This window comes from Aulostomus chinensis, chromosome 5, assembly GCF_037954235.1.
Source record: "Aulostomus chinensis isolate RoL2024-O1b breed Wild chromosome 5, RoL_Achi_v1.0, whole genome shotgun sequence".
Lineage (NCBI taxonomy): Eukaryota > Metazoa > Chordata > Actinopteri > Syngnathiformes > Aulostomidae > Aulostomus > Aulostomus chinensis.
In genome coordinates, this window is record NC_141324.1 from 25,439,160 (window position 1) to 25,460,287 (window position 21,128).

The 21,128-nt window shown below is 40.7% G+C and overlaps 5 protein-coding genes across 6 annotated transcripts in view; 2 read left to right on the forward strand and 3 right to left on the reverse strand.

The window, feature by feature from the left end:
* Window positions 1-1,809, reverse strand: part of ap1m1 (adaptor related protein complex 1 subunit mu 1) — a 23,483-nt gene extending 21,674 nt beyond the window's left edge. Inside the window, exon 1 of the mRNA XM_086204196.1 lies at window positions 1,704-1,809. The gene's annotated coding sequence lies outside the window, so the exon portion shown is untranslated. The remainder of the gene's footprint in view (window positions 1-1,703) is intronic.
* Window positions 1-6,670, forward strand: part of LOC147261907 (tropomyosin alpha-4 chain-like) — an 11,096-nt gene extending 4,426 nt beyond the window's left edge. Inside the window, exons 1-8 of one of the 2 annotated variants that reach the window (XM_086204198.1) lie at window positions 1,830-2,148; window positions 3,186-3,319; window positions 4,730-4,847; window positions 4,926-4,996; window positions 5,110-5,185; window positions 5,516-5,578; window positions 5,660-5,729; window positions 6,317-6,670. In XM_086204198.1, coding sequence (XP_086060324.1) covers window positions 2,035-2,148; window positions 3,186-3,319; window positions 4,730-4,847; window positions 4,926-4,996; window positions 5,110-5,185; window positions 5,516-5,578; window positions 5,660-5,729; window positions 6,317-6,399 — 729 coding nt within the window. In that variant the 5' untranslated portion in view covers window positions 1,830-2,034 and the 3' untranslated portion in view covers window positions 6,400-6,670. Of the gene's footprint in view, window positions 1-1,829; window positions 2,149-3,185; window positions 3,320-4,729; window positions 4,848-4,925; window positions 4,997-5,109; window positions 5,186-5,515; window positions 5,579-5,659; window positions 5,730-6,316 lie in introns of those variants that run through there. The other variant, XM_086204197.1, reaches the window with a different exon arrangement.
* Window positions 6,671-7,564: 894 nt separating this feature from the next.
* Window positions 7,565-12,795, forward strand: LOC147261908 (ras-related protein Rab-8A-like). Its single transcript, XM_086204199.1, has 8 exons — window positions 7,565-7,764; window positions 8,298-8,358; window positions 8,610-8,670; window positions 8,769-8,846; window positions 8,927-9,016; window positions 9,161-9,226; window positions 9,311-9,361; window positions 9,570-12,795. The coding sequence occupies exons 1-8, from the start codon at window positions 7,641-7,643 to the stop codon at window positions 9,657-9,659; spliced, it is 621 nt and encodes a 206-aa protein (XP_086060325.1). The 5' UTR covers window positions 7,565-7,640; the 3' UTR covers window positions 9,660-12,795.
* A 491-nt stretch (window positions 12,796-13,286) lies between these two features.
* cib3 (calcium and integrin binding family member 3) lies at window positions 13,287-16,731 on the reverse strand. Its single transcript, XM_086205041.1, has 6 exons — window positions 16,681-16,731; window positions 15,972-16,006; window positions 15,506-15,617; window positions 14,335-14,482; window positions 13,456-13,651; window positions 13,287-13,308 (listed from the first exon to the last, which is right to left on the reverse strand). The coding sequence occupies exons 1-6, from the start codon at window positions 16,729-16,731 to the stop codon at window positions 13,287-13,289; spliced, it is 564 nt and encodes a 187-aa protein (XP_086061167.1).
* Window positions 16,732-18,982: 2,251 nt separating this feature from the next.
* On the reverse strand, window positions 18,983-20,891 carry admp (anti-dorsalizing morphogenic protein). Its single transcript, XM_086205042.1, has 5 exons — window positions 20,597-20,891; window positions 20,360-20,496; window positions 19,891-20,013; window positions 19,617-19,806; window positions 18,983-19,407 (listed from the first exon to the last, which is right to left on the reverse strand). The coding sequence occupies exons 1-5, from the start codon at window positions 20,889-20,891 to the stop codon at window positions 18,983-18,985; spliced, it is 1,170 nt and encodes a 389-aa protein (XP_086061168.1).
* Window positions 20,892-21,128: the final 237 nt, after the last annotated feature.

Sequence of the window (21,128 nt, forward strand, 5' to 3'; positions counted from 1 at the left end):
TAAAACAAACACATGCTATTTAGTTTGCTTTTCTGAGTAGTAAGGACTTGTAACACAGTTAATATCATTATACAATGTTTAAATATTACATAATATAATAATCTTTCTTATTAATGTAAACTTTAGACCAGCTGTACTTTCATATTTTTGTGAAGCATTTTGGAAAAATTCACGAGGTCATGATTTCTTGACAGCAAATGTGACCAATAAAGATCCTACAGAAGATTTGTCTTAATGATGTGCAACTTATTAAATAACTAACAGATTTAATCGATTTTTTTAAACTAAAATGCCCCACTTGAAGCACTTTTAGGAACCCTACTTGTAATCACGCAGGGGGAAGACTGAGATTATAATACCGTTATTTGTCATTTCTATTTTTTTTCCAATTCTTTAGAAGATCATTTTCTCTGAACAACAAAAGCCCAGTTGTTGAAAACAAATAAGTACGAATCAAGATTACTTTGGTTTTTCAACGTAAAAATTGCTTGTAAAGGCACTTTTTAAATTGCCACACATGACATCTACAAAGGGTTTGCATTGCGTTACAAACAATCCAAACCCACAGATGGTTAGTTTTACTTAAGATAAAGTCAGGAAGTACATTAAATCATTTTGCATGAAAATCAATTGACATCGTTCGATATCAAAAATAGTTTCTGGTTGAATTTCTAAACTTCGACTAATCTGAGAGCCCACTATTATCAGTCCACGATCAAATAGTTTCAAATGTAAATTCATTAAATCAAACGCCACCTCTGCGTAACTCTTCAGTGACAGTGGGAGAGATAAGATCCCAAAGGTCAAAAGGTCAGCGCAAGCTTCTTTTTTTTTTTCTGTCTGCCTCAAATGGCTAAAAGCCTCTACTTCTTCTCAAGTAATACTTTGACTAATATTGTATTTGCATGTGTGGTATAATTCTCATTGAAAACCCCTTTAAAATGATAATTCTATTCTTTTATTTTTCTTACTGATACACTGGCTGGACATCTCTGCAATGCCTCATTTAAAATGGCATTTGACACACGGTTGACAAATATAGTGGCTTCCTGCAGCAGGCCGCGTTTTGTTTAAATTTCTATTAATCGTGCATCCCTATACTACAGTACAATACAATACAATACACAACATCAAAATCCAGAACAAGACACTAAAGTTGCACCAACATTGCAAAGTTCCAAATGTTTGAACTTCAAGCTTAAACCTAGAGAATTGCTGCATTTCATAGGCAGTCTGACAGAAACAGAAAATAAATTCAAGCTTTTGTTTTGAGAGGAGGAGGAGGAGGAGGAGGAGGAGGGCGGGGGGATGTAGGGGGCGCTGGAGGAATGTGTCGCCACCCGATGGCTGCGGGTCATGAATGCTGCAAATCAATTTACATTCCGAGCCACTGCAGGTCAACAACCCGCCCCACCCTCACCCTCCCTCCCTCCTCTCTGTGTGGATGCAAATCTTTTGGTTTTCTCCACAACAAATCTCTCTCTCTCTCTCTCTCTCTCTTACACACACACTTCAGCGTTTTCACTCCTCAGTACCTCATCATCTACCTTTGTTCACGCTGGTTATGATTCATGCAACAAGATGAGACATCCCTTTGGCTCCTCCTGATCTGCTCCTCATCGGAGGAGAAAAATGCAGGCCAGCCAGCACCTTACATTTTCCTTATAAGTACACAAGCAAACACAGGAACTGACATTACACACCTCTTTTGTGGAGGAAAAGAGCAGAGCCTTCCCCTCCTAAATCCTGTGATGTCATCAGAGACTGGCTTCTTCACAGGATTGGAGGATCTCGCCATAAATTTCCTGAAAACTCGCAGCCTTTTTCTTTCTCTCTCTGCCCCCCACCCCACCCCACCACCCCCCCAGCCTCTACACTGCACGTCCCTTATTTCCTGCCCGAGAAAAAAAGTTGGAACCGGGAGACTTTGACACAAATCAGCGACCTTTTTTTTTCTTTCTTCTTCTTCTTTTCCTCATTTAAGACACTCGCGTTTAATATTTTTGCTTTCGGGAGCACAAAGTAACCGAGATTATGGAGACAGTGAAGAAGAAAATCCAAGCTCTCCAGCAGCAAGTTGATGACGCTGAGGATCGCGCACTGGAAGTACAAAAGGAGTTGGACGGTGAACGAGAACTGCGCGAAAAAGTGAGATTACGCATATTTGTCCATCTTCATTTGCGTTTTTGTAACCTGTTGCCTGGTGAGTTTTTACCCGGAACATTGAGTGTAGATACTACAATGCCATATAATCCTCCTCAACGGCTCTGACAGACTCGTAACCCTCCTTTAACTCTTCAAAAACGTCGTTTCAGAGTCATAAAAGGAAATCTTTTAGTACCATCCTCCATTTAATTTGTCTGGCTGCCTTAAATTTGCCACTTATCTTAATAAAATAACGAAACAACAACTAAATGCTTCCAGCCTCCAATACACAATGACATTTATGGGATTAATTTATTAATAATACTTTATAAGGTTTGAATTTCATCCCTCCAGCTGTCAAAAGCATCTGCAAATGGTTTCTGCTTGTTTCCTCAAACAGCCCATAAGTCTCCCTACGCCCTTTATCTGTTTGCCTGAACTCCATTTGACATAAACCTGAACTGAGGAGCCGCTCGTCCTGGCCCCTGCACGGGAAGAAGACTGGTTATCTGCGTTATCAGCGCCATAGGAAACAGAATCAATCTGTTGTCCTCCAAAACATTCACAAGCTGACATTACAGAGGTCAGGCCCTCTGCACCAGACAGGTTGCAAGGTTGAAATGGGTTTTGTAGGCCATCTGATTGGGTCAAACTGTGAAGTTCTCAACATAATTGGATTCTTTGTGGTTGTTAAGAGTATAATGGATTAGAGATCTGTACCAGGGGAAGTGAAAGCAAAGTCTTGCACATGATTCCAGAGAGGAGCCGTAAGGAGCTTTTCATTTAGCCCACTTGACTGCAGGAAATGAATATACATAAACCGATTACGCCCCCAGCCAACTGTAGTCTTCCAAACCTAAAATCTATCTGCTCTGATGTGAATAAACTGTTACTTGGTCTGTTTTCTCAGTGCAGCTTATGATAACAGTGTCCTTCCTCTGAGTCCAAAGTGTGTTTCCTGACTGACCTATGACCCTCTCCTCTCTCTCTCTCTCTCTCTCTCTCTTTCTCTCTCTCTCTCTCTCCCTGTGCTGCTACAGGCTGAGGGCGATGTGGCATCCTTGAACCGCAGGATCCAGCTGGTGGAGGAGGAGCTGGACCGGGCTCAGGAGAGACTGGCCACAGCCCTGCAGAAGCTAGAGGAGGCAGAGAAGGCTGCAGATGAGAGCGAGAGGTGAAGAAGAAGAAGAACCACCCGACACCCCCACCCCCACCCCCCACCCAGAGGGGTTCCTTTTACTCAGTATACTCAAATCATTGACACGAGTGATTTTCTTCGGTGGTCATAGTAACCACAAGTTTAAACGTGCCATAAAATACTACTCTGTTTAAGAGACAAAGACCTTACTGTTTGGATGTTAACCATCCTCAATCGATTCATAGCTAGCAGCAAGAAAAGAATAACTCAAATTCCCTTTTTTAATGTTATTTTGGAAAGTCAAACACCTCCTCTGTTTATAAAATGCTTGAGGACTGAAAGTCCATTCACTGCATTAAGCACAGTCATGGCTTGGCTTTTCATGTGTCATTCGATTATTTTTTTATTCCTCTAATAGAAAAAGCTTCTTTAAAACTGTGTTGGTGACGAAGCGGTCAGCCACAATTGAACAGGGTTTGTTAGCTCTGGAAATATTTTTATATGGGGGGGGGGTTGGAAGTCACCTCAAACCATCTGAAACATTACAGGGTTTTCTGGTTAATATCATTCAAATAGAATGGTGCAGGATTGAGCCCTGAAACCCAGAAATAAGAATTTTTGAACTTCCCTGGTCTCCGTCAATCGCTTTTCAGTGGAATTCCTCTAATTAGGTGTGTGGTTCTGAAAAGTAAAGCTATTTAGACGTTTTGTTCTTTGGCATAAAATGTGTGCTTTGAAGCTTTGAAGCGTCTTGGAGATGGAGGTTTCTGACAAGTGGCTAAAGACGACTACAGAGGTTGTTGAGGACATCAAATGTCATCATGCCAAAAGCAGACGAGGCGCAAACCTAGATGTAGCATAATGTTAGCTTTTTACTGCTAGTGATTACATTTAACGTTGCAGTAATCATAAACGTGGTGTGAAGATTATCTGGTGAAACAAAACCTGTAAGACACAAAAAAGTTTTGTTTGCCACAGAGCTTCTTTTTTTTTTCAATCAATAATCCACACTGCAATGTTTAGAGTCCCACTGGTGTTTGGTGGAGCGAACACATGCTAATTTATGAAGTAGCCTAAAAAATGTGTCCACCCTGCACTCTGTATTAACATCTCAAGTTATGTAGAAAGCTTTTTAAACATTATTTAATTAGCTGAAAAGTCACTTTGATACATTGAATGGTATACAGATGCTTTATGGCAGTTTTCAAGGACAAATACTAGAAACGAAATGCTAAGACAGTAGCATCTTGTAGCGTGTATCTTCCAACATCTTCATAACGTTCAGACCCATGAAGGGTCATATACTTTATTGAGGGTTTATAAAATTATGTCATATTATCTTGTTAGTTACAACTCATGCTGATAAATAATGACATTATGCTTTGTTGTCATGTGATTTGGAGATCTTGAGGTTTTGTTACCCTAACGGTTGGTTATCGTCCTCAGAGGCATGAAGGTGATTGAGAACAGAGCCATGAAAGACGAGGAGAAGATGGAGATTCAGGAGATGCAGCTCAAAGAAGCCAAACACATCGCAGAGGAGGCTGACCGCAAATATGAGGAGGTACAGACATCCCACTCTCAGCTGACGTTTGGAGTTTGTTTTGGTTCTTCTTCTGACTTCCTGCCCCTCTAATGCCAGGTGGCTCGTAAACTGGTGATCCTTGAGGGTGAGCTGGAGAGAGCAGAAGAGAGGGCGGAAATTGCAGAACTGTAAGCATAAAAGACACTGTAAAATGTTCTGCACTCTCTTACCAGTTGTTAGTCAGATAACTAATCATAATCAGTGAAGGAAACATTTACTAACTTGTGCCCTTGCCTCGCAGGAAGTGCGGTGACCTGGAAGAGGAGCTGAAGAATGTTACCAACAACCTGAAGTCTCTGGAGGCGCAGTCTGATAAAGCAAGTGTTGTCTATCACCTTGATTTTGTTTGTTTTTTTTTAACTTCAGAACATTATCCACACTCACTGTTGCGACCCTGTACAACCACTCGCCAGATAATCAGAAATATTTGATTTAAAGGGCCAGATTTATCCTTCTGGTCCTGGGGATTGAACAGGCGGCCTTCTGGTCACTAGCTCGCTTCTCTAACCTTTATGCTAAAATTATGCAACTACATAACTTTCAGGAATGTTATGAATCTACCACTTTCCCATTCTGCCCAGAATGATGTTATTAATTTTGAGGTGTAATGGGAAAAAAATGTTTTGTTTTGTTTTTTTCCTCCGTAGTACTCTGAGAAAGAAGACAAGTACGAGGAGGAGATCAAAGTCCTGAATGACAGACTTAAGGAGGTGGGTGCACGTCTCCTCCACATGTACTGAACAATCTCTGATTGTCATCTACTCATTCTTATGTTTCTTCTCTGGTCAAAGGCGGAAACCCGTGCAGAGTTTGCAGAGCGGACAGTGGCTAAACTGGAAAAGACCATAGATGACTTAGAAGGTATGTTACTTTTGAATCCTTCTCATCTACAGTGTCTTCACTCAGACCTTTGTTCAGATTCTTACTGTACTGAATTTCCAACCTCTTTTTCTCTGATTTCTCTCCTCCTCCTGCTTTCTCTCTGCCTGCCTGCCTGCCCTTTGACCTGCAGATGAACTGTACACTCAGAAGCTGAAATACAAGGCTATCAGCGAGGAGCTGGATCATGCCCTCAATGATATGAACACCTTGTAAACTTGGCTTTATGTTTTCACTTTGTCTCCTTTTGTGATTGCAAGCACTTTTTCTCCTCTCCTGCCTGTTCACTCTTGCTGCTCCTTTTCCTTTAAAGCTCAATAAAGACATTTTATCTTTACTCTGTTTTCTGTCTTCAGTTGTTTCTTCCCACTGTCAGTAAAATGTGTATCAAAGACTACTTCAAGCCTTAGCAGTGTAGTTTGATTGTTAATGTCTTACCAGCCACAGTAGGCAGGGCAAATTTGTAGGTTTGCATTGTTTATTACTGTGTCTGGAAATGTATTTAATTAGCTTAGCCTTTTCTCTTGTGCTATCTGTCTGATTTATATCTGGTCCTTTTTTTATTGCAGACAAACTATCGAGCGCAAAAGAGGAAAACGTAGGAATACACCAAGTCCTGGCCCAAACACTGCAAGAGCTCAATAGCTTGTAAAATGACAAGAAGAACAGCAAGCAGTTAAAAAATAAATAAGTAAAAACATCATTTGTACAAGATATTTTCTACATGCCATCCATTCTCTGTAACTCTTAACTCCTGGTTGATAAAACACATTTACTCATTTTTTTAAAAATATTTATGATTCTTTTGTATCTTTTCCCTTTTTACAATGGTTTTGGGTCCATTTAGTATTGTGTTTCGGTGCTGGAAATTCTCTTGTCAACCAAACATGAGCACAAATAAAACTGATACTGATGACAATGTTCATGCTGGTGTTGCAATTTGTTTATTAACTGTGTGTGTGTATGTGTGTGTGTGTGAGTGAAAGTTTGCCGTGCTACAATTATATTTCAAGAGAGAACTCACCCCACTTGTATGAACATGCTCTGTTATCTGGTGAATTCCTCAAACGCTTCACTGGAGTTGGAGCTTCAACTACTGAGTTTTACACAACCAGCGGGTATGATACTTCAATATTTAATATGAATTATGTTAAAATGTAAACATCTTCACTAATAGCAATCAAACATTACCTCCACATCAGGTTAAAAATAGGTTCTAGGAATTTCAAGTAGCCCACGAGTTGTCTTTTTTGTAATACTTTCCCACAAGCAACACACTTTGAAGGGTTTGTTAGTGTGATTGTTGTCTTATTAATTCTCAACAAAGCATTTATTTTCCCATTTAGTTATAAACTGGTCATATGAACCATTTGGGGTGTGAAGTTGTAAAAAACTTTTTTTAACTTGCAGGAAAAATAATTTATTTTGAATGTATTGTTTATTTGATAGTTGTAACATGAAATAAAACAAACAAAACATATAAAATTAACACAATACACAATTCTTGGTGTTTGTATTTGATATTTTACTGTCATGATTGCTGGTTTATTATTGTATCAAATATTTATCTTTGAAATGAAGTAAATGTTAGACAGTATTTGCATTCTACATGAAACAAAAGTTTAAAGTTACTACATATACGTAAAGATTTTGAAATGGCTGCAGTTTTATTGACTACTTCAGACTGATGCTACATCAAATCCGTCCTCCTCTCCAACAGGAACGATTGCACTTCCCACTCTTCCGCGGTTGCTCGTCTGCTTCCTCACCACGTGACTGATACAAACCCTTGTTTTATGAAATAGCAGGTGGATTCCCAGCCAGCAGGGGGCGATATTTCCAGACGTCACACGGACTTCGCCAGGCGGGATTTCCGCAATAATAACAACAACTATGGCGAAAACATACGACTATTTGTTTAAATTACTGTTAATCGGGGACTCAGGGGTCGGAAAGACATGCGTCCTGTTCAGGTTTTCAGAGGACGCCTTCAACTCAACGTTTATCTCAACAATAGGTAGGTTTTACTTGATATAACTGTGTCTGACTGTTTACAGTACGCTGATGCTCCTTGTAATGGGTGCGTCTATTTCCTGGTGAGCTTGCTATGCTATGGCGATGAGCTGAGTGTTTTCGCTTTGATTAAAAAAAATACTGCGTTTCTGAGAATATAAGAATATTTTAAGTTGCCTCTGTTATTTATATTACCAGTACCAGTTGTTTGACACTTAATTATAAGTCGGAGTTGTCTTGCTCTACTGGAAACTCATGCCGGGGGTTAGCATTAGCGGTTCGCCGTGTAGTACTACAGTCAGCTTTCGTGCCCCGTTTACATCCCGGAAAAGAATCGGAAGTCACATCGAATGCATAATTGCTGGTTATTCAACACATGAAACTCGGTGCTGCTCTTGTAATCAAACAATATTGCTATGTTTTTGCCAAGTAGATATAGTATATTCTCGGAGAGAAAGTGTCATTCTGGTTTTATGGTCATATTAAGTTAGCAAGCTAGCTCATAATTGACATGTATGATCTTCTCTACCCTTCCAGGAATTGACTTCAAAATTAGGACAATAGAGCTTGACGGCAAGAAGATAAAGTTACAGATATGGTAAGTCTACCTTAATATCTGCAGACATTGGATACAACATTGATGCGTTGTCATAAAAGTATGAACAATTTAGCAGGTATTTCATCAGGTTTTCTATCGCTATCTCGGGCACAAAGAATAAAAAAAATAGAGAATAATTCAGATTTCGAAATACTATGCTTTTAATTCATCTCGAAAGTCTTATACTTGGTCCTTAGCATGTCAATATCAACAGGCTTCTTGAGATGTTAGTCTTGTGGGATGTTTTCCAGGGATACAGCTGGCCAGGAGCGCTTCCGAACAATCACAACAGCCTACTACAGAGGAGCAATGGTGAGGGTCTTCAGATATAGATCATATCTATTCACAAGGGTTGCTTTTGTTTCTTAGTTCTGTTAACAACAAGAGATTTGACATGATCCTCTGTACAGGGAATCATGCTTGTCTACGACATCACCAACGAGAAGTCTTTTGAAAATATCAAGAACTGGATAAGGAACATAGAGGAGGTTTGTAGTACAGCTGATGTACTTGTTTGATACCAAATATCCCTGAGAGGCATATTGAAATGTCTTCACTCCTTACTCAGCATGCTTCATCTGATGTTGAAAAGATGGTCCTGGGCAATAAGTGTGACATCAACGACAAGCGACAGGTGTCCAAAGACAGGGGCGAGAAGGTGAGTTGACATTATAATATCCTGCTTCATAAGTTCTTAACTTCTTCAGGGGTACTTGTACACTTTTGAAGTATTATTAACATTAGATATTTTAATGTTGATTAATTCAAATCTTGAAGTTATTTTTCTTCGATTTTCATGTAGCTTGCTTTAGAATATGGAATCAAGTTCATGGAGACGAGTGCAAAGGCCAACATCAATGTGGAAAATGTAAGTTGCAGATCTTCCTTGACATATAATATGCAGATAATTGCCTCTGAAATGTGACATTATCTATATTCTTTGTGGTTGCAGGCATTTTTGACACTTGCCAGGGACATCAAATCAAAAATGGACACAAAATTGGTATGGATTTATACAAATGAACGTAGTGGGAAATGTAGAAATAAATAGCTGCAGTATGGAACAGTTTATCATGTGTTTTATTTTATTTTTGAGTCTTCATCTTTTAAAAAAATGAGTCGTGAGAGGGTTCTGCTAGTAGAAAAATACACAAGGGTTTATGCATAAACAGTGACAGAGCAGTGACCTATATATCATTGTTTTGCTGCAGGAGGTTAACACACCGCAGGGTGGCAGTCATGGCGTCAAGATCCTTGAGCCTCAGAAAAAGACCAGCTTCTTCCACTGTAGCCTACTTTGAGGACGGAGGCCTTCGATACTGCTCTGCCAGGTGGTCGGGCACAAATGGACTGTGCTTCCTTTTAGCACTTCTTCCCCTTTCTCCTTTCTCTCCATCCATGGCCTGACCTCCCAGTTGACACAAACTGTTACTCTCCAAGTAAGTGGAGGATTCTTCTTCCTATCTTCCTCTTCTGAAAGCTTCCACTGGTGCATCATAGTTTCATTTTAAGGAGTTCCATTGTCTACATGGGTCGGTCTGGTTGACCAGCACAGGACACAACCAGGAGCAAAGCTCAAATGTTTCATATCACACTGACAATTCTGTTTGTACGCTCATATTTCTCTCAGCTGTTAAAAGTTGGAGAGAGAAAGCACCTCATTAAAGGAAATATAGATGAGATATTTTATTAGCGCTTTTCCCCTTTTCCATGTTATGAATATCAACCAGAGACTGACAAGCTTGAACATGCATGAAGCTGAGTTGCACATGCTTTCTCTTCATTTTCCTTTCAAGTTTAGGCCAAGATAGTCAGATGAACTCAGTTGATAGGTTTTCCATTTCATTTCTGCTCTCCAGTTTGCATATTGTGCTTGACAATCATTCTATGTGATGTCAAGACCTGAACAGTTGTGTAAAGATTATAGTTTCAGCTTGCATTTGCTGGTTTTTGGTTGATTTTTGACCTGATTTGGTTTATAAAGTCTTAGAAATCAATGAAAATGTAGATTTTGTGTGGGACATCTTCTGATGTCTGTCAGCGGAAGGTGGCAAGACACTCTTAATTTGTACTGCAGAAGTCGGCAAAATTAGAATTTCTGCATAGAAAAATAATCACCCCTTACCAAAATAATTGTTTTTTTCATTATGAAAAAAAATTTAGCCCGTTAATTTGACTTGAAGGTTTTGAAGTGGCTCTGATTCTCTGTTGAGCTAAATGACGTTTCTGGTGATTTTATCAGCAATCAAATTAATCTAGGTTTGGCACTGTAACCCCCCCCCAATCCCCCACCAAACCCTGCTGTCCATGCAGCTCTCCTTGCACTTTACCACTACCTTGTATTCTGTGTGTAGTCTGTGCTAAGTGATAGTTTACAACAATACAATTACTTAGTTCTAAAAATTTTCATCTATTCAGTCTCTGTAATATTAGGGGCATAAGTCTTAAAATTTCCTGCACTTATAAACGACTGCTTTGCTCTCCTGGTAGAAGTTCACTGACAACATTGCCCTGATTTATTTACTAGATTTATATATTTATGAGGAGAAGAATTTGCTCTGTTTCTATGCTGCCAAATTGTAGTTACAAATGATATTTTCTTGGCGTAGTACAAAAAGACTGATATGGTGTAAGCTTAAAGGTAACCGCTTCAGTATTACTGTTCATTGTCTGGTATGTGTGTCGTCGTAGCTCTATACTCTCACAGCTAGGTGGCACCATAGGCACAATTTTATGGTTGGCTACCCAAACTCAAATAGAAGCCAGTATTGCAAAGAAACAAAATCACACTTACTTGCCAAAATCAGTAGGGACCAAGATACAACTACTGTATGAAATACTGCAATAAATTGTCCCTTGTTGATTTTTTTTTTCAAAGGTTCATTCTGGAGCTAGTAATTTGTATAACTGCACTGGGATACAATGATGAGAGGTGTTCTTGATATTTTGTCAGCTGTTAGGGTTAGTGTGTGTTTTATCTAGATGTGCCTAATAAATTGGCGAGTGCATGTTGTCCACTTGTGTCGAAATAGGGCTGTCAACACTCTTGAAAAATGGACATTGTAGTATTATTTCTTGGGGGACAAACCCTCCTTATTGAAAATCTACTTTGTGCTCAGTAAACCTATCAGATGATGTCTCTGAGGGCTTATTATTTTGCAATCTGTGTCCATCAGAGGACAAAACTATAAAAGACGTAACTTCTCCTGAAGATATTTGATCAACACACAATCTGCATACTTGTACAAAATATAGACATTAAAAAAAAAAAGGATTTCAAACATGAAAAATCAGTAAATGGCGTTGCCTTCAGTGACGCAGCTCAGGCTCATGCGAGGACCCGATGCTTTTTGTTTCCACATTTGGGTGTGAATACTCACAATCGAACTGATGTTTTTTTTCTTAAAGTTTGAGTTTAGAACAGCCCTATATCGAACGGTGATGTCTCAGTATGTTTTCATAGTTCCTCCTGCTGCACTTGTTGTCAGTCTGAAAATCAAATTCCTGTCTGCACAATATCGAGTGATGAATCAGTTTGTTTGTCAGCACCTTTAAAAAAAACTAAAAACAAAGAACCAACATCCAATCATTTGGGGACCTCACAGACTACCATGACCTTTAGTCTTAACAGCTCAGTCATTGATAGGTGAGCTATGCATTGTGAATCTTGGACCTTGAACCATATTTGTGTTATTTTCAGACATATTTGTGGACCTGTGCTGTTGAATGTATGGGATTATTAACGTTTGTTCGCTGAGCCAAATATGGGACATACTCAGTCGACATCTGATTGATGATAGGGACATTTTGAGAAAGCACTGTTGACTCGTTTCAGTGATACTGTAGCTTTAAGACACACAGAAATATTGGGAGTTGACTGTCGTGGGACCCATGATGTGTCATTTTCAGATGAAATGATACACACGTATTGTTTGTTTTTCTGGTTACACTGTAATAAATTCCCCTTATTTAGCACTTACGAGCAGCGTACAAATTTATAATTTATTGCACAGTGAATTATTCATTTTTAATGTTGTTAGCAATTGTAGCTTACCCTATAAAGGCATATTTTTGTTATTACAGCTTTGTTACCCTGGTACAGTTGTTAACAAATGTATTATTTTACACATACTGCTTACAAATACATCAGTGTTACCAACCATTTATCAAATATTTGTATCCCGCTTGTAAGTGCTAAATGTGGGAATTTGAAGTTACGCTTTTGTATATCTTTCTTTTTTTTAACGATTCCAATCGCATGTCATATATCTATTTTTTACAGACACATTTTCATGACATCATTTGTGAAGGACACAGGGAGAATACTAAAAATGCATTTTGAAAAAAAAAATTGTAAATATCACATTGAAAAAGAGATCTACTTCAATTGTACTGTACTTTCTAAGTCCTTATGAAGATGTATCTACAATTTGTAGATATATGTATGTTTGACTTAATAAAATAAGAAAATCAAAGTACAGCTCATTGTCTTTATCGGCTGTCGTTTGACTCCATTTTTCCACGACAAAACCTGACATCTCAAACTCCTCCCTTATTATCAGCCATGAGCCACTGGGGCATCCTGGCATGTGTCTCCTCTGCAGTTTAGTGTACCCTGGTTAGCTTCAGCCGTATTGTGAAGGATTCGCAGATTTTCTTTCTTTTTTTCATCAGAGCAGTACTGCTGCAATAAAAGAAACGTAGGATGTGGGCTCCATGTTTTTTTGCGAGTTTCTCTCAATGAAATGTCAAAGTGTTCAGTCATAATAACTCAGATGCTTCCACGTAAGAAAGCTGTCATCGCATGAAAATGTCTCTTGAAAGAGGAGACGACAGGACTCCTGTTCGCTCCAGACAGTCTGCAGACTTCTAAATTCACCCTGAGGTGATTCAGTTAATCAAGACGTGAGCTTGATTGGCCTACTCACTTATATCCGTATGTGGAAGGTGCTGTGAGCAGAAATAAGAATAGTTAATGCTGTGATATACGCAGTCAGAAGACCATAAATTCAATACATGAGCAAAGAAATTGAGTCTCAACCACTAATATTGATGCATGCTGTTATTCACGAGTGATGTAAACCTCTCCCGGCCTACCTGAGGAAGTCTGGGGCTCGGACGATCATGTGCTGGAAGTCTTCCAGGGACAGACGTCCGTCGTTGTCCAGGTCAGCTTCATCTATCACCTTCTCACACACCATCCTCACCTCATCCTCCGTCAGCTCGTTACGTGTCAGTTTGTTGAGCGTCTTCTCCAAATCTGACTTGCAGATAAAGTCATCATTGTTGAAATCTACCTTATAAATAAATAAATAAATAAGGGACAAGGAAAGGACAAAGGGGAGTTAAGTTAAAACTGCTGTAACTATGGTTAAGATGTTGATAAGACATTTGTTATGCATGATATTCATCAAACCCCACACGTTATCAGATAGGTCACCATGGGCCCGTGCTGCTTTATCACGCAGGTTCATTATAATGCAAATATGCCTTTACAGCACATCTCACTGCAGTTTCTCCCACGTTGACCTGAATAATGAATGAAAAGTTCCCTTGACCGTGACCACGGTGATGTGTATGCAACTTCTTCATTTGTCAGCATTGGTTAATTAGAGGGAGACTGGTGCTGAGCACAAACACAAGCTCTTTACCTCAGTAAAAGGCTGGTTAATCATTTATGACAGTCCACGCACCGTCCGTCCTGCTTAAAGCTCTGTAATCCTTCTCCATGTACCCCTTTCAGATGCTTGCATATTGAAATACAAGAGGCCCTTGTTTCATGCACGGATGCTAAACTTACAGGGGAAATATTAATCTGAATATTTATAAAAGGAATTGGATGTTGTTTTTTGGCTCAAAATGAAGCGCAGTTTAGTTGGTGTGCTTCACTGCACTGAAGTTATGGGTTATAGCTGTAAAAGCGGGTCCGATTTCTTTGGTAGGCTAAGAAAAACTGCAGGGCTCCATAAATTTTACCGTAAATCTTGAAAGCATAGTAGGCCTTGAGGTCACGTGGCGCCATCTCACTCAGAACTGAGAACATGTCCAAGAAGTCATCCAGTGTCATGTTTCCCTCTCCGTCCTCAGAGAAGACCTCAGCGATCCTCTGACGGAATGGGTTGTCCTGGACAGCAGGGAGAGCCGTCACAAAAGACTGACCAGTTCAGCACCACTGATCATGCTTGAGCTGTAGGACCTGACGGCCATGACAATGACGGTGTGGTTACCACAAGATTATGTCTTTGTCTTTTATTTGTCTCCCTTGTTTTGACGTTTTGTCCGAATCAAACATCAGAGGCACTTTCATTGAAGGAACATGCCAACATTTTGGGAAATTCCCTGATTTGCCATCGTCCCCGGAGCCAAATCAGAAGACACCCTTCCCTCCTTTGCACTAGAGCGCTGAGATCCAGGGACTGCTGACCTCTGGTTAGCTAAGCACAGGGATTAACAATTTAGAATTACAAGACTTTTTATCATAGAATCAGATACATAGCCGGAGGTACTTTCATGACACGACTGCTGGGTGCAGTGATTTGATGCAGCCCCTAAAAATTCCTCATTGTAATATTGTCCAACAAAGCATTGCAAATATTTGCTTGTAGGTAGAAGATTGACTGCCACTGCTAACCATGACTGACTTTGTGAGACAGGATTGTTTCTGGATAAATCAACATCCTGAACTTTATCTCTTCATTGGTTGTTGAATGAATTATGCTAACACTTCCCACCCACTACCATTCGTTGTGCTAAGCTAACTAGTGATCAGCTGGTCCCTGGAGGGGTCTGGCTGTGGGGAGGATGGTTGAGAAGAGCATTTTCCCCCAAAATCATCTCTTTTAAAGCAAACTGTTGGATGAACAGGTGATATGGAGAAAGTTTAATCTCACTCTCTCGCTCAGGTCATGTCACTGACCAGAGTGTTAACACACTTGATTACCCCACGCTCTCATCGTGTTTAAATGTGCATATAATTGACCCATTCCCAAAAAGTGTGCCCCGTGGGACCCACCAGCATTCTTCAAGTTGAAAGGAGTCAGGTAACATATAACCTTTCAAAGAATTCTGTCGATTAGTTTGTGATGAATTATGGATGGGAACGCAGGGACAGCGGGTCTGCTGGGTGTGTGTGGACCAGTGGGTCTACCTTCAGCTCTGGCATGCTGCCAATCAGCTCATATGGTAACTTCACATCTGGGTGGTTGGTGTAGTCAAGGGGAACAAGCTGCGGTGCCAAATCCCGATAGCGATAGAAGAGTCTACAGTAGGGAAAGGCTTAATATTGAATTACATCTCCTGTATTATATAGTGGCATGTTAATGAGATGCAATTAGTAGCAAAGAAAAGCCCAGTTAGAGCAGCTTGTTGTACAAAAACACTGCAAACATTTCAGTACATTTCAGAAAAGCCCCCTCCTCTGCATGCTTTCGAACGTTCATAATTCCAGTTTTGATCTCATGAGACGCCCCACACCAGGACGTGTCTCCTGATACTGTAGTTTAGAGTTACAGTATTGTGCGGAACAGAGTAATATTCAGCTGTGTCAGGTGAGTTACACTCAGAAGTTATAAGGTGTGATACAATGTCCATACACGGATAAACAAGTTTCTCACCTGAGAATTTCTTTTCTTGTAAAATACGTACAGTCCTGCAAACACATTCAGATTAAACATTGAATAGACTATTAGGAGCTGAATTAAAAGAAAAACTACAGTGCAACGTATCTGCCCAAGATACACATTTTCACATCATGCTGAAGTCAGAGTAACAAAACATAGAAGTATAAAATACTCCAGCGCCCAAAAAAACTTTAGCAAAAGCCCAGATGGTAGAAAAATGTATTTAAATGATCAAAAAATAATGATATGGTTCAGTGTGATTGATTGATTATGACTGGTATATTAATATGCAAGTCGTACTTTTCTAAGCATGTCATTAAAAAAAAAAAAGAATCTAATTTAAAGTACAACATTAGCAAGTCTCCCACACACTTGCCCTGGCTGTATATGTGCAGTAAACAAGTTAGCAATTGATCAAAAAGAATACAATAATTCTAACTTCCTCTCACAAATTTAACACTTTGCTTTTGAGGTCTAAAAAAAACCCCCAGCAGTTTGTGAAGTTGCTACTGACAGGAATGAGTGGAGCTGGTTCAACAGCACCCTGAAGGATGCACCACATGACCCCGCATCTTCTTGTTTTCAGAGAGAGACAAAGGAGCAGCATGAAGAAGTTGCCGTTAACTTTGTTTACAGAATCCGGTAGTTCTTGGGGATAAGAGAGGCTCCGTTCGAACCGTAGAAGGATAACAGTTACACTCACCTGGTAGGCATCTAGCTGCTGCGATGTGAAGATGGTCTGTTTGTTTCCCATGTCTGAGTGCACCAACGCCAAGCCTCAGGTCCATCGTTGCTCCAACATCAAGTGCTTTTTAGGGTGCATGGACATGTCAGATATGAAATCCAGGGACAAAAGGAAGCCAGAGCCAGAGAGGAGATCAGGTGTCGGCCTGTCACAGGGGCCTTTGGTCCCCATTATAATGGCAGCATTTCATCGTTTTCTCCATTGTGAATAGCAGCTCCTTTGACAATGAACACGGGCTGTCGTCCAGCATCATGCCAAATGGTATCAACCCCCTTTAGTGCCACTCCATGGCCAACGCTTCTGCCGCTGCTCAGGTTACACTCTTTAGAGACGGGGTTTTGTAGTGGGCACATAGAGTTTAAGATTGGAACACAAGTTCAGGTTCAGCTGATTCCATCACTGTGAACAACCATTCTCCTGTTGAAAGTGACATATTTTCTGAAATATTATATTTGGAAGATTCTCAATATGTCATAAAATTCACTCCCATAAAGCTAAGATGTACCGTGGACACAGATTATTGTATTACATCACAGGTACGACAGACATTCAGCCGGAGATGCTAAACTCACTGTTCCTTTCCTGCAGAGCTGAGGATGCTGCAGACGTTGGTGCTTCCTCTCGTCATCTCCATGGCCTATATCACAACTATATGTTACTAAACCAAAATTACTGTTTGGATCCCACATCTGTATTTGCACCATTACTGGTTGGATCCCAGGTGTTACCAGAAGAGCGACATGTAGTTTGCCTCACATCAGGATGAGGGGACCCCAAACGATACACTGTTTCGCACGTTAGCAGGTTAAATTCCAGTTGTAACCCAATTTGTGATTTTTATCAAATAACATTTCTTCAAGATAACTCACTTTAACTCAACCCTCCCATGTCAGTTAAATGTTGCATGGAAGCTGCTTGCAGATGTTCAGTTAGCAGCATAATCTGGTGTCATGCAGCAACAGCACCACTGACAGCAGCTGAAATTTTAATATTTTGCAGGGCTGCGGGGTGGCATTGAATTACACAACTGCAAAGGTGTATTAGTAACTTGGAGTGTTGATGCTTAAGTTTAAAAGCAAAAAAAAAAATTGTGTGTACCATGTGCAAATGTATTGAATTTGTATGCTTCAGCATATTTACTGTAAAACCGCAGTTTGTTCATTTAAAGCTTTTTTAAGGAATTTTTTTTTATAAGTATATTAGAAACAGACAAAACTGCAACAATTCAACATGGAATGACGTTTTTAAAATTTCGGAATTTTTTGACAGAAACTTATATGAAAATACAAGTTGTTTTTGGTATTTCGTAAGGACCACCGTTGGTTTCAATGGCGTGTAGCCAAGTTGTTCTGATCCAAGGTGGCAAACAGTGCCCTCTTGTGGTATAACAATAGCGCCTTTACAGACTGCAGATGCTGTTGAACGTCATTCAGTTCTGTTGCTGCTTTGTCATCAGGGATGTTCTTGTAATAATCTGATTTTAAGAACAATTTGAAGACCCTCTCTCGTGTGAATTTGTCTGGCTCTTTGAAAAAAATGTTTCTCTCTAGTTTTAACTATAGATCTGAGTATGATCAACAGGAACTGGTCAAATTAGGTTTTGTGTGTGTGTGTGTGTGTGTGTGTGTGTGTGTGTGTGTGTGTGTGTGTGTGTGTGTGTGTGTGGAGGGCGGGGTTTTCAGATGGGGCCTTCTTTCTTTCAATTCAGAGACTCAGTTGGCAGCATGTCGTGAGCTAATGTTGCAGTCTTTAAACAAGGCCACAGAGAAAAGATTTGATTGTTTAGTGGTATGATTGTGAAAGGGTAGTGCCTGTGTATGCCCTTCGCTCCTTTTAAGTGATATTTATGATTCAGCCTTCGTCACGAGTATTGTTGATGTTGACTTCAATATATTAAATCTTGCAAGTGCAAGATGCCTTCCGAGAGCAGTATTGTCAGAAATTACTGTTGTAACATGTTGTTCTCTAGATATTTTGATGCTGTTTACAGTGAAGAAATTACAAAAAAAATTCACCTTACCCTTTTGTTTACAACATTTATTCTGACTTAATAATCATTCACAACAGAAAACATAAAATATACACATTTACATCTTTCACAGGATATCATTTCTATCACTGTCATATATTATAATTTATGATTATTTACATATATTACAATGCCAGATGTAGGACTTAGCACAGAGTTGTGAGGGGCATCAAACCCTGATTTACATCATATTTTTACAGCATATCTGTGCAGCCTGACACCAGTCAGACATCAGTGGCAGCCGCAGCTCCCAGCCACCATGTCATTATACTGTTTCAGCACTACGTTCTCATCATCATCGAAATATAGCAAGTTGATGGAGAAGAGTTTATCAGGCACGCAGCACGGTGTCTCAATGCCTCTGATCAGCTTCAGGGCGTTGATGATGGACTGCACAGTGGCGTGGTTGGTTGGCCTCATGTTCTGACCCAGAGGAAAGGGGCAGGAGCCTTTGCAGTGGTAGGCATTGTAACCCCGGGGAGACACGATCCAGCCTGACCAGCCGATTTCCTCAAAGTCCACATAGAGAGGCAGGCGCTGGCAGGGCATGGACGCACCCTCCTCCTCGCTGTGGTCCAAGGAGCGAGCGCTGCGGGAGGATGGAGCTGACATGGGGGTTTGGGGCAAGCTTAACATGGCCGCGGTATCGTATGGATCTGGTGATGAAAAGATGAAGAAAATTCAGGGTAAATGTGTATGAACGCTGGACATTCGGGGGAGAAAATGGAGGAGAAGGAGGCAGAGAGTTTCTCCAAGCCCCCAGATTTCTTATCTACACCCCTGTTCAACAGCGTTGGGACAGTGGAAAGTCCTCTTTGTGCTTGACTCAATCAACATCTCTGATAACACAATCAACCAGCCTCACCTGTGCTCTCCAGAGTGGCGGAGCGGCGGCCGTCGTCGGTGAAGAGGACCAACATCGGCTGCTTGCTCTGGTGGTGGTTACTTCCAGAGGCAAAACGAATCAGTTTCAGATCCATCTGACTTCCTCCCAGAGTCCGAACCACCACGTGGAGCCCCAGGTTACTGCCCTCATCTACCATCCAGGAGCGGACCTTTGTGGAGAGATCAGTCCGTTTAAACACTTAACTCAAGCAGCTAAGATCACAAGTCACCGGAGAGCTTTGAGAGACACTTACAGCTTGTGTAACGGTGAAGACCTCCCAACCAGTCGAGTGGACTGGGATGAGTCGAGAAGACAGCAGCTTTTTGTCTTGAGTGTGGTTGGATTTGGTGGTGTCGAGCAGCTGATAAACACTCACCTGAAGAATTCCGAAAAAAAATTGCGCATTAGATCAAAATATGAGATGCTTCAACGCACGTGACGAAGCTTGGAATAAGGTGCTCCTCCTTACACTGCTTGAGGAATAATCCATGGACAGTCAGGAATAGTAGTCTTGAGTTATAAGAGCTTATGGAAATCGGGAAAAAACAATGAACGATCCCTCCAACCTACTTTACCTCTAACCAAATCACACATTTCCAGGCTAATATCTCTCATACTTTTTCAGCTCCATGAGCTGAGCCCCCTCTGAGCACCCCCACCCTGCCCTGGGAGGCCCTCCTCACACTTAAAAAACTTTTGCATCAAATAATTCCTTCACATACCTGGCAAAAGTGATGCCTGTTGAACGTCAGAGTTGCCTGAGGCCGCAGCTTGAACAGATGCAGCTCTGCAGTGAGAATCTTCTCAGTTCTTGCAACCGTGGATAAATTGAACCTGAACTCCACCTGTTCACTGCGCACTGCAACAGAGATTAAATTATTAAAAAATAAATAAATAAAAAAAAACAGAACAAAACGTGACTAATTATCAAGGATGGCCAATCACAACTGAGATCTTACATTTATCAAAGAAGCTGCGGACAGTATTGCCCTCCAGGAGGTAGGGGTCCTTGGTCACACCGTCCACATCAGCAACCGTGTTGTACAGGTCGAGCATGTACTGAGGAGGTTGCTTGTGTCTGTGGATGGCAGGAGGGTCCTCCATCCCAAAAACCTCCAGCAGCCTCTTGATGGCAGCTGAGCGGACTTCCTCCGACTCGTTCTCGGCGGTGAAATGATTCTCCAGGTAGTTGAGAGAAGGTCTCGCATCGGCGGTGCAGACTAATGAGGCCAAACTGATCATAAACATCAGCATCTTTGAACCGTGTGAAGTTTCCTGGCGCATCGGTGTCCTCGTACCAACCCGGAGATGAAGTGACTGCAAGGACCTGGATGCTCGACTTTTTATATCTAATACCCCCTTTCCCTCTTCATTGCCCCCAATCTATCGGTAAACAGCAGTAAAGATGCTATTTGGTCGCAAATGTAAATCGCCAATCAGCGAATGTAAAGGGAGACTAATGGCGGCGTTAACAAGGTGTGAACCCGATTG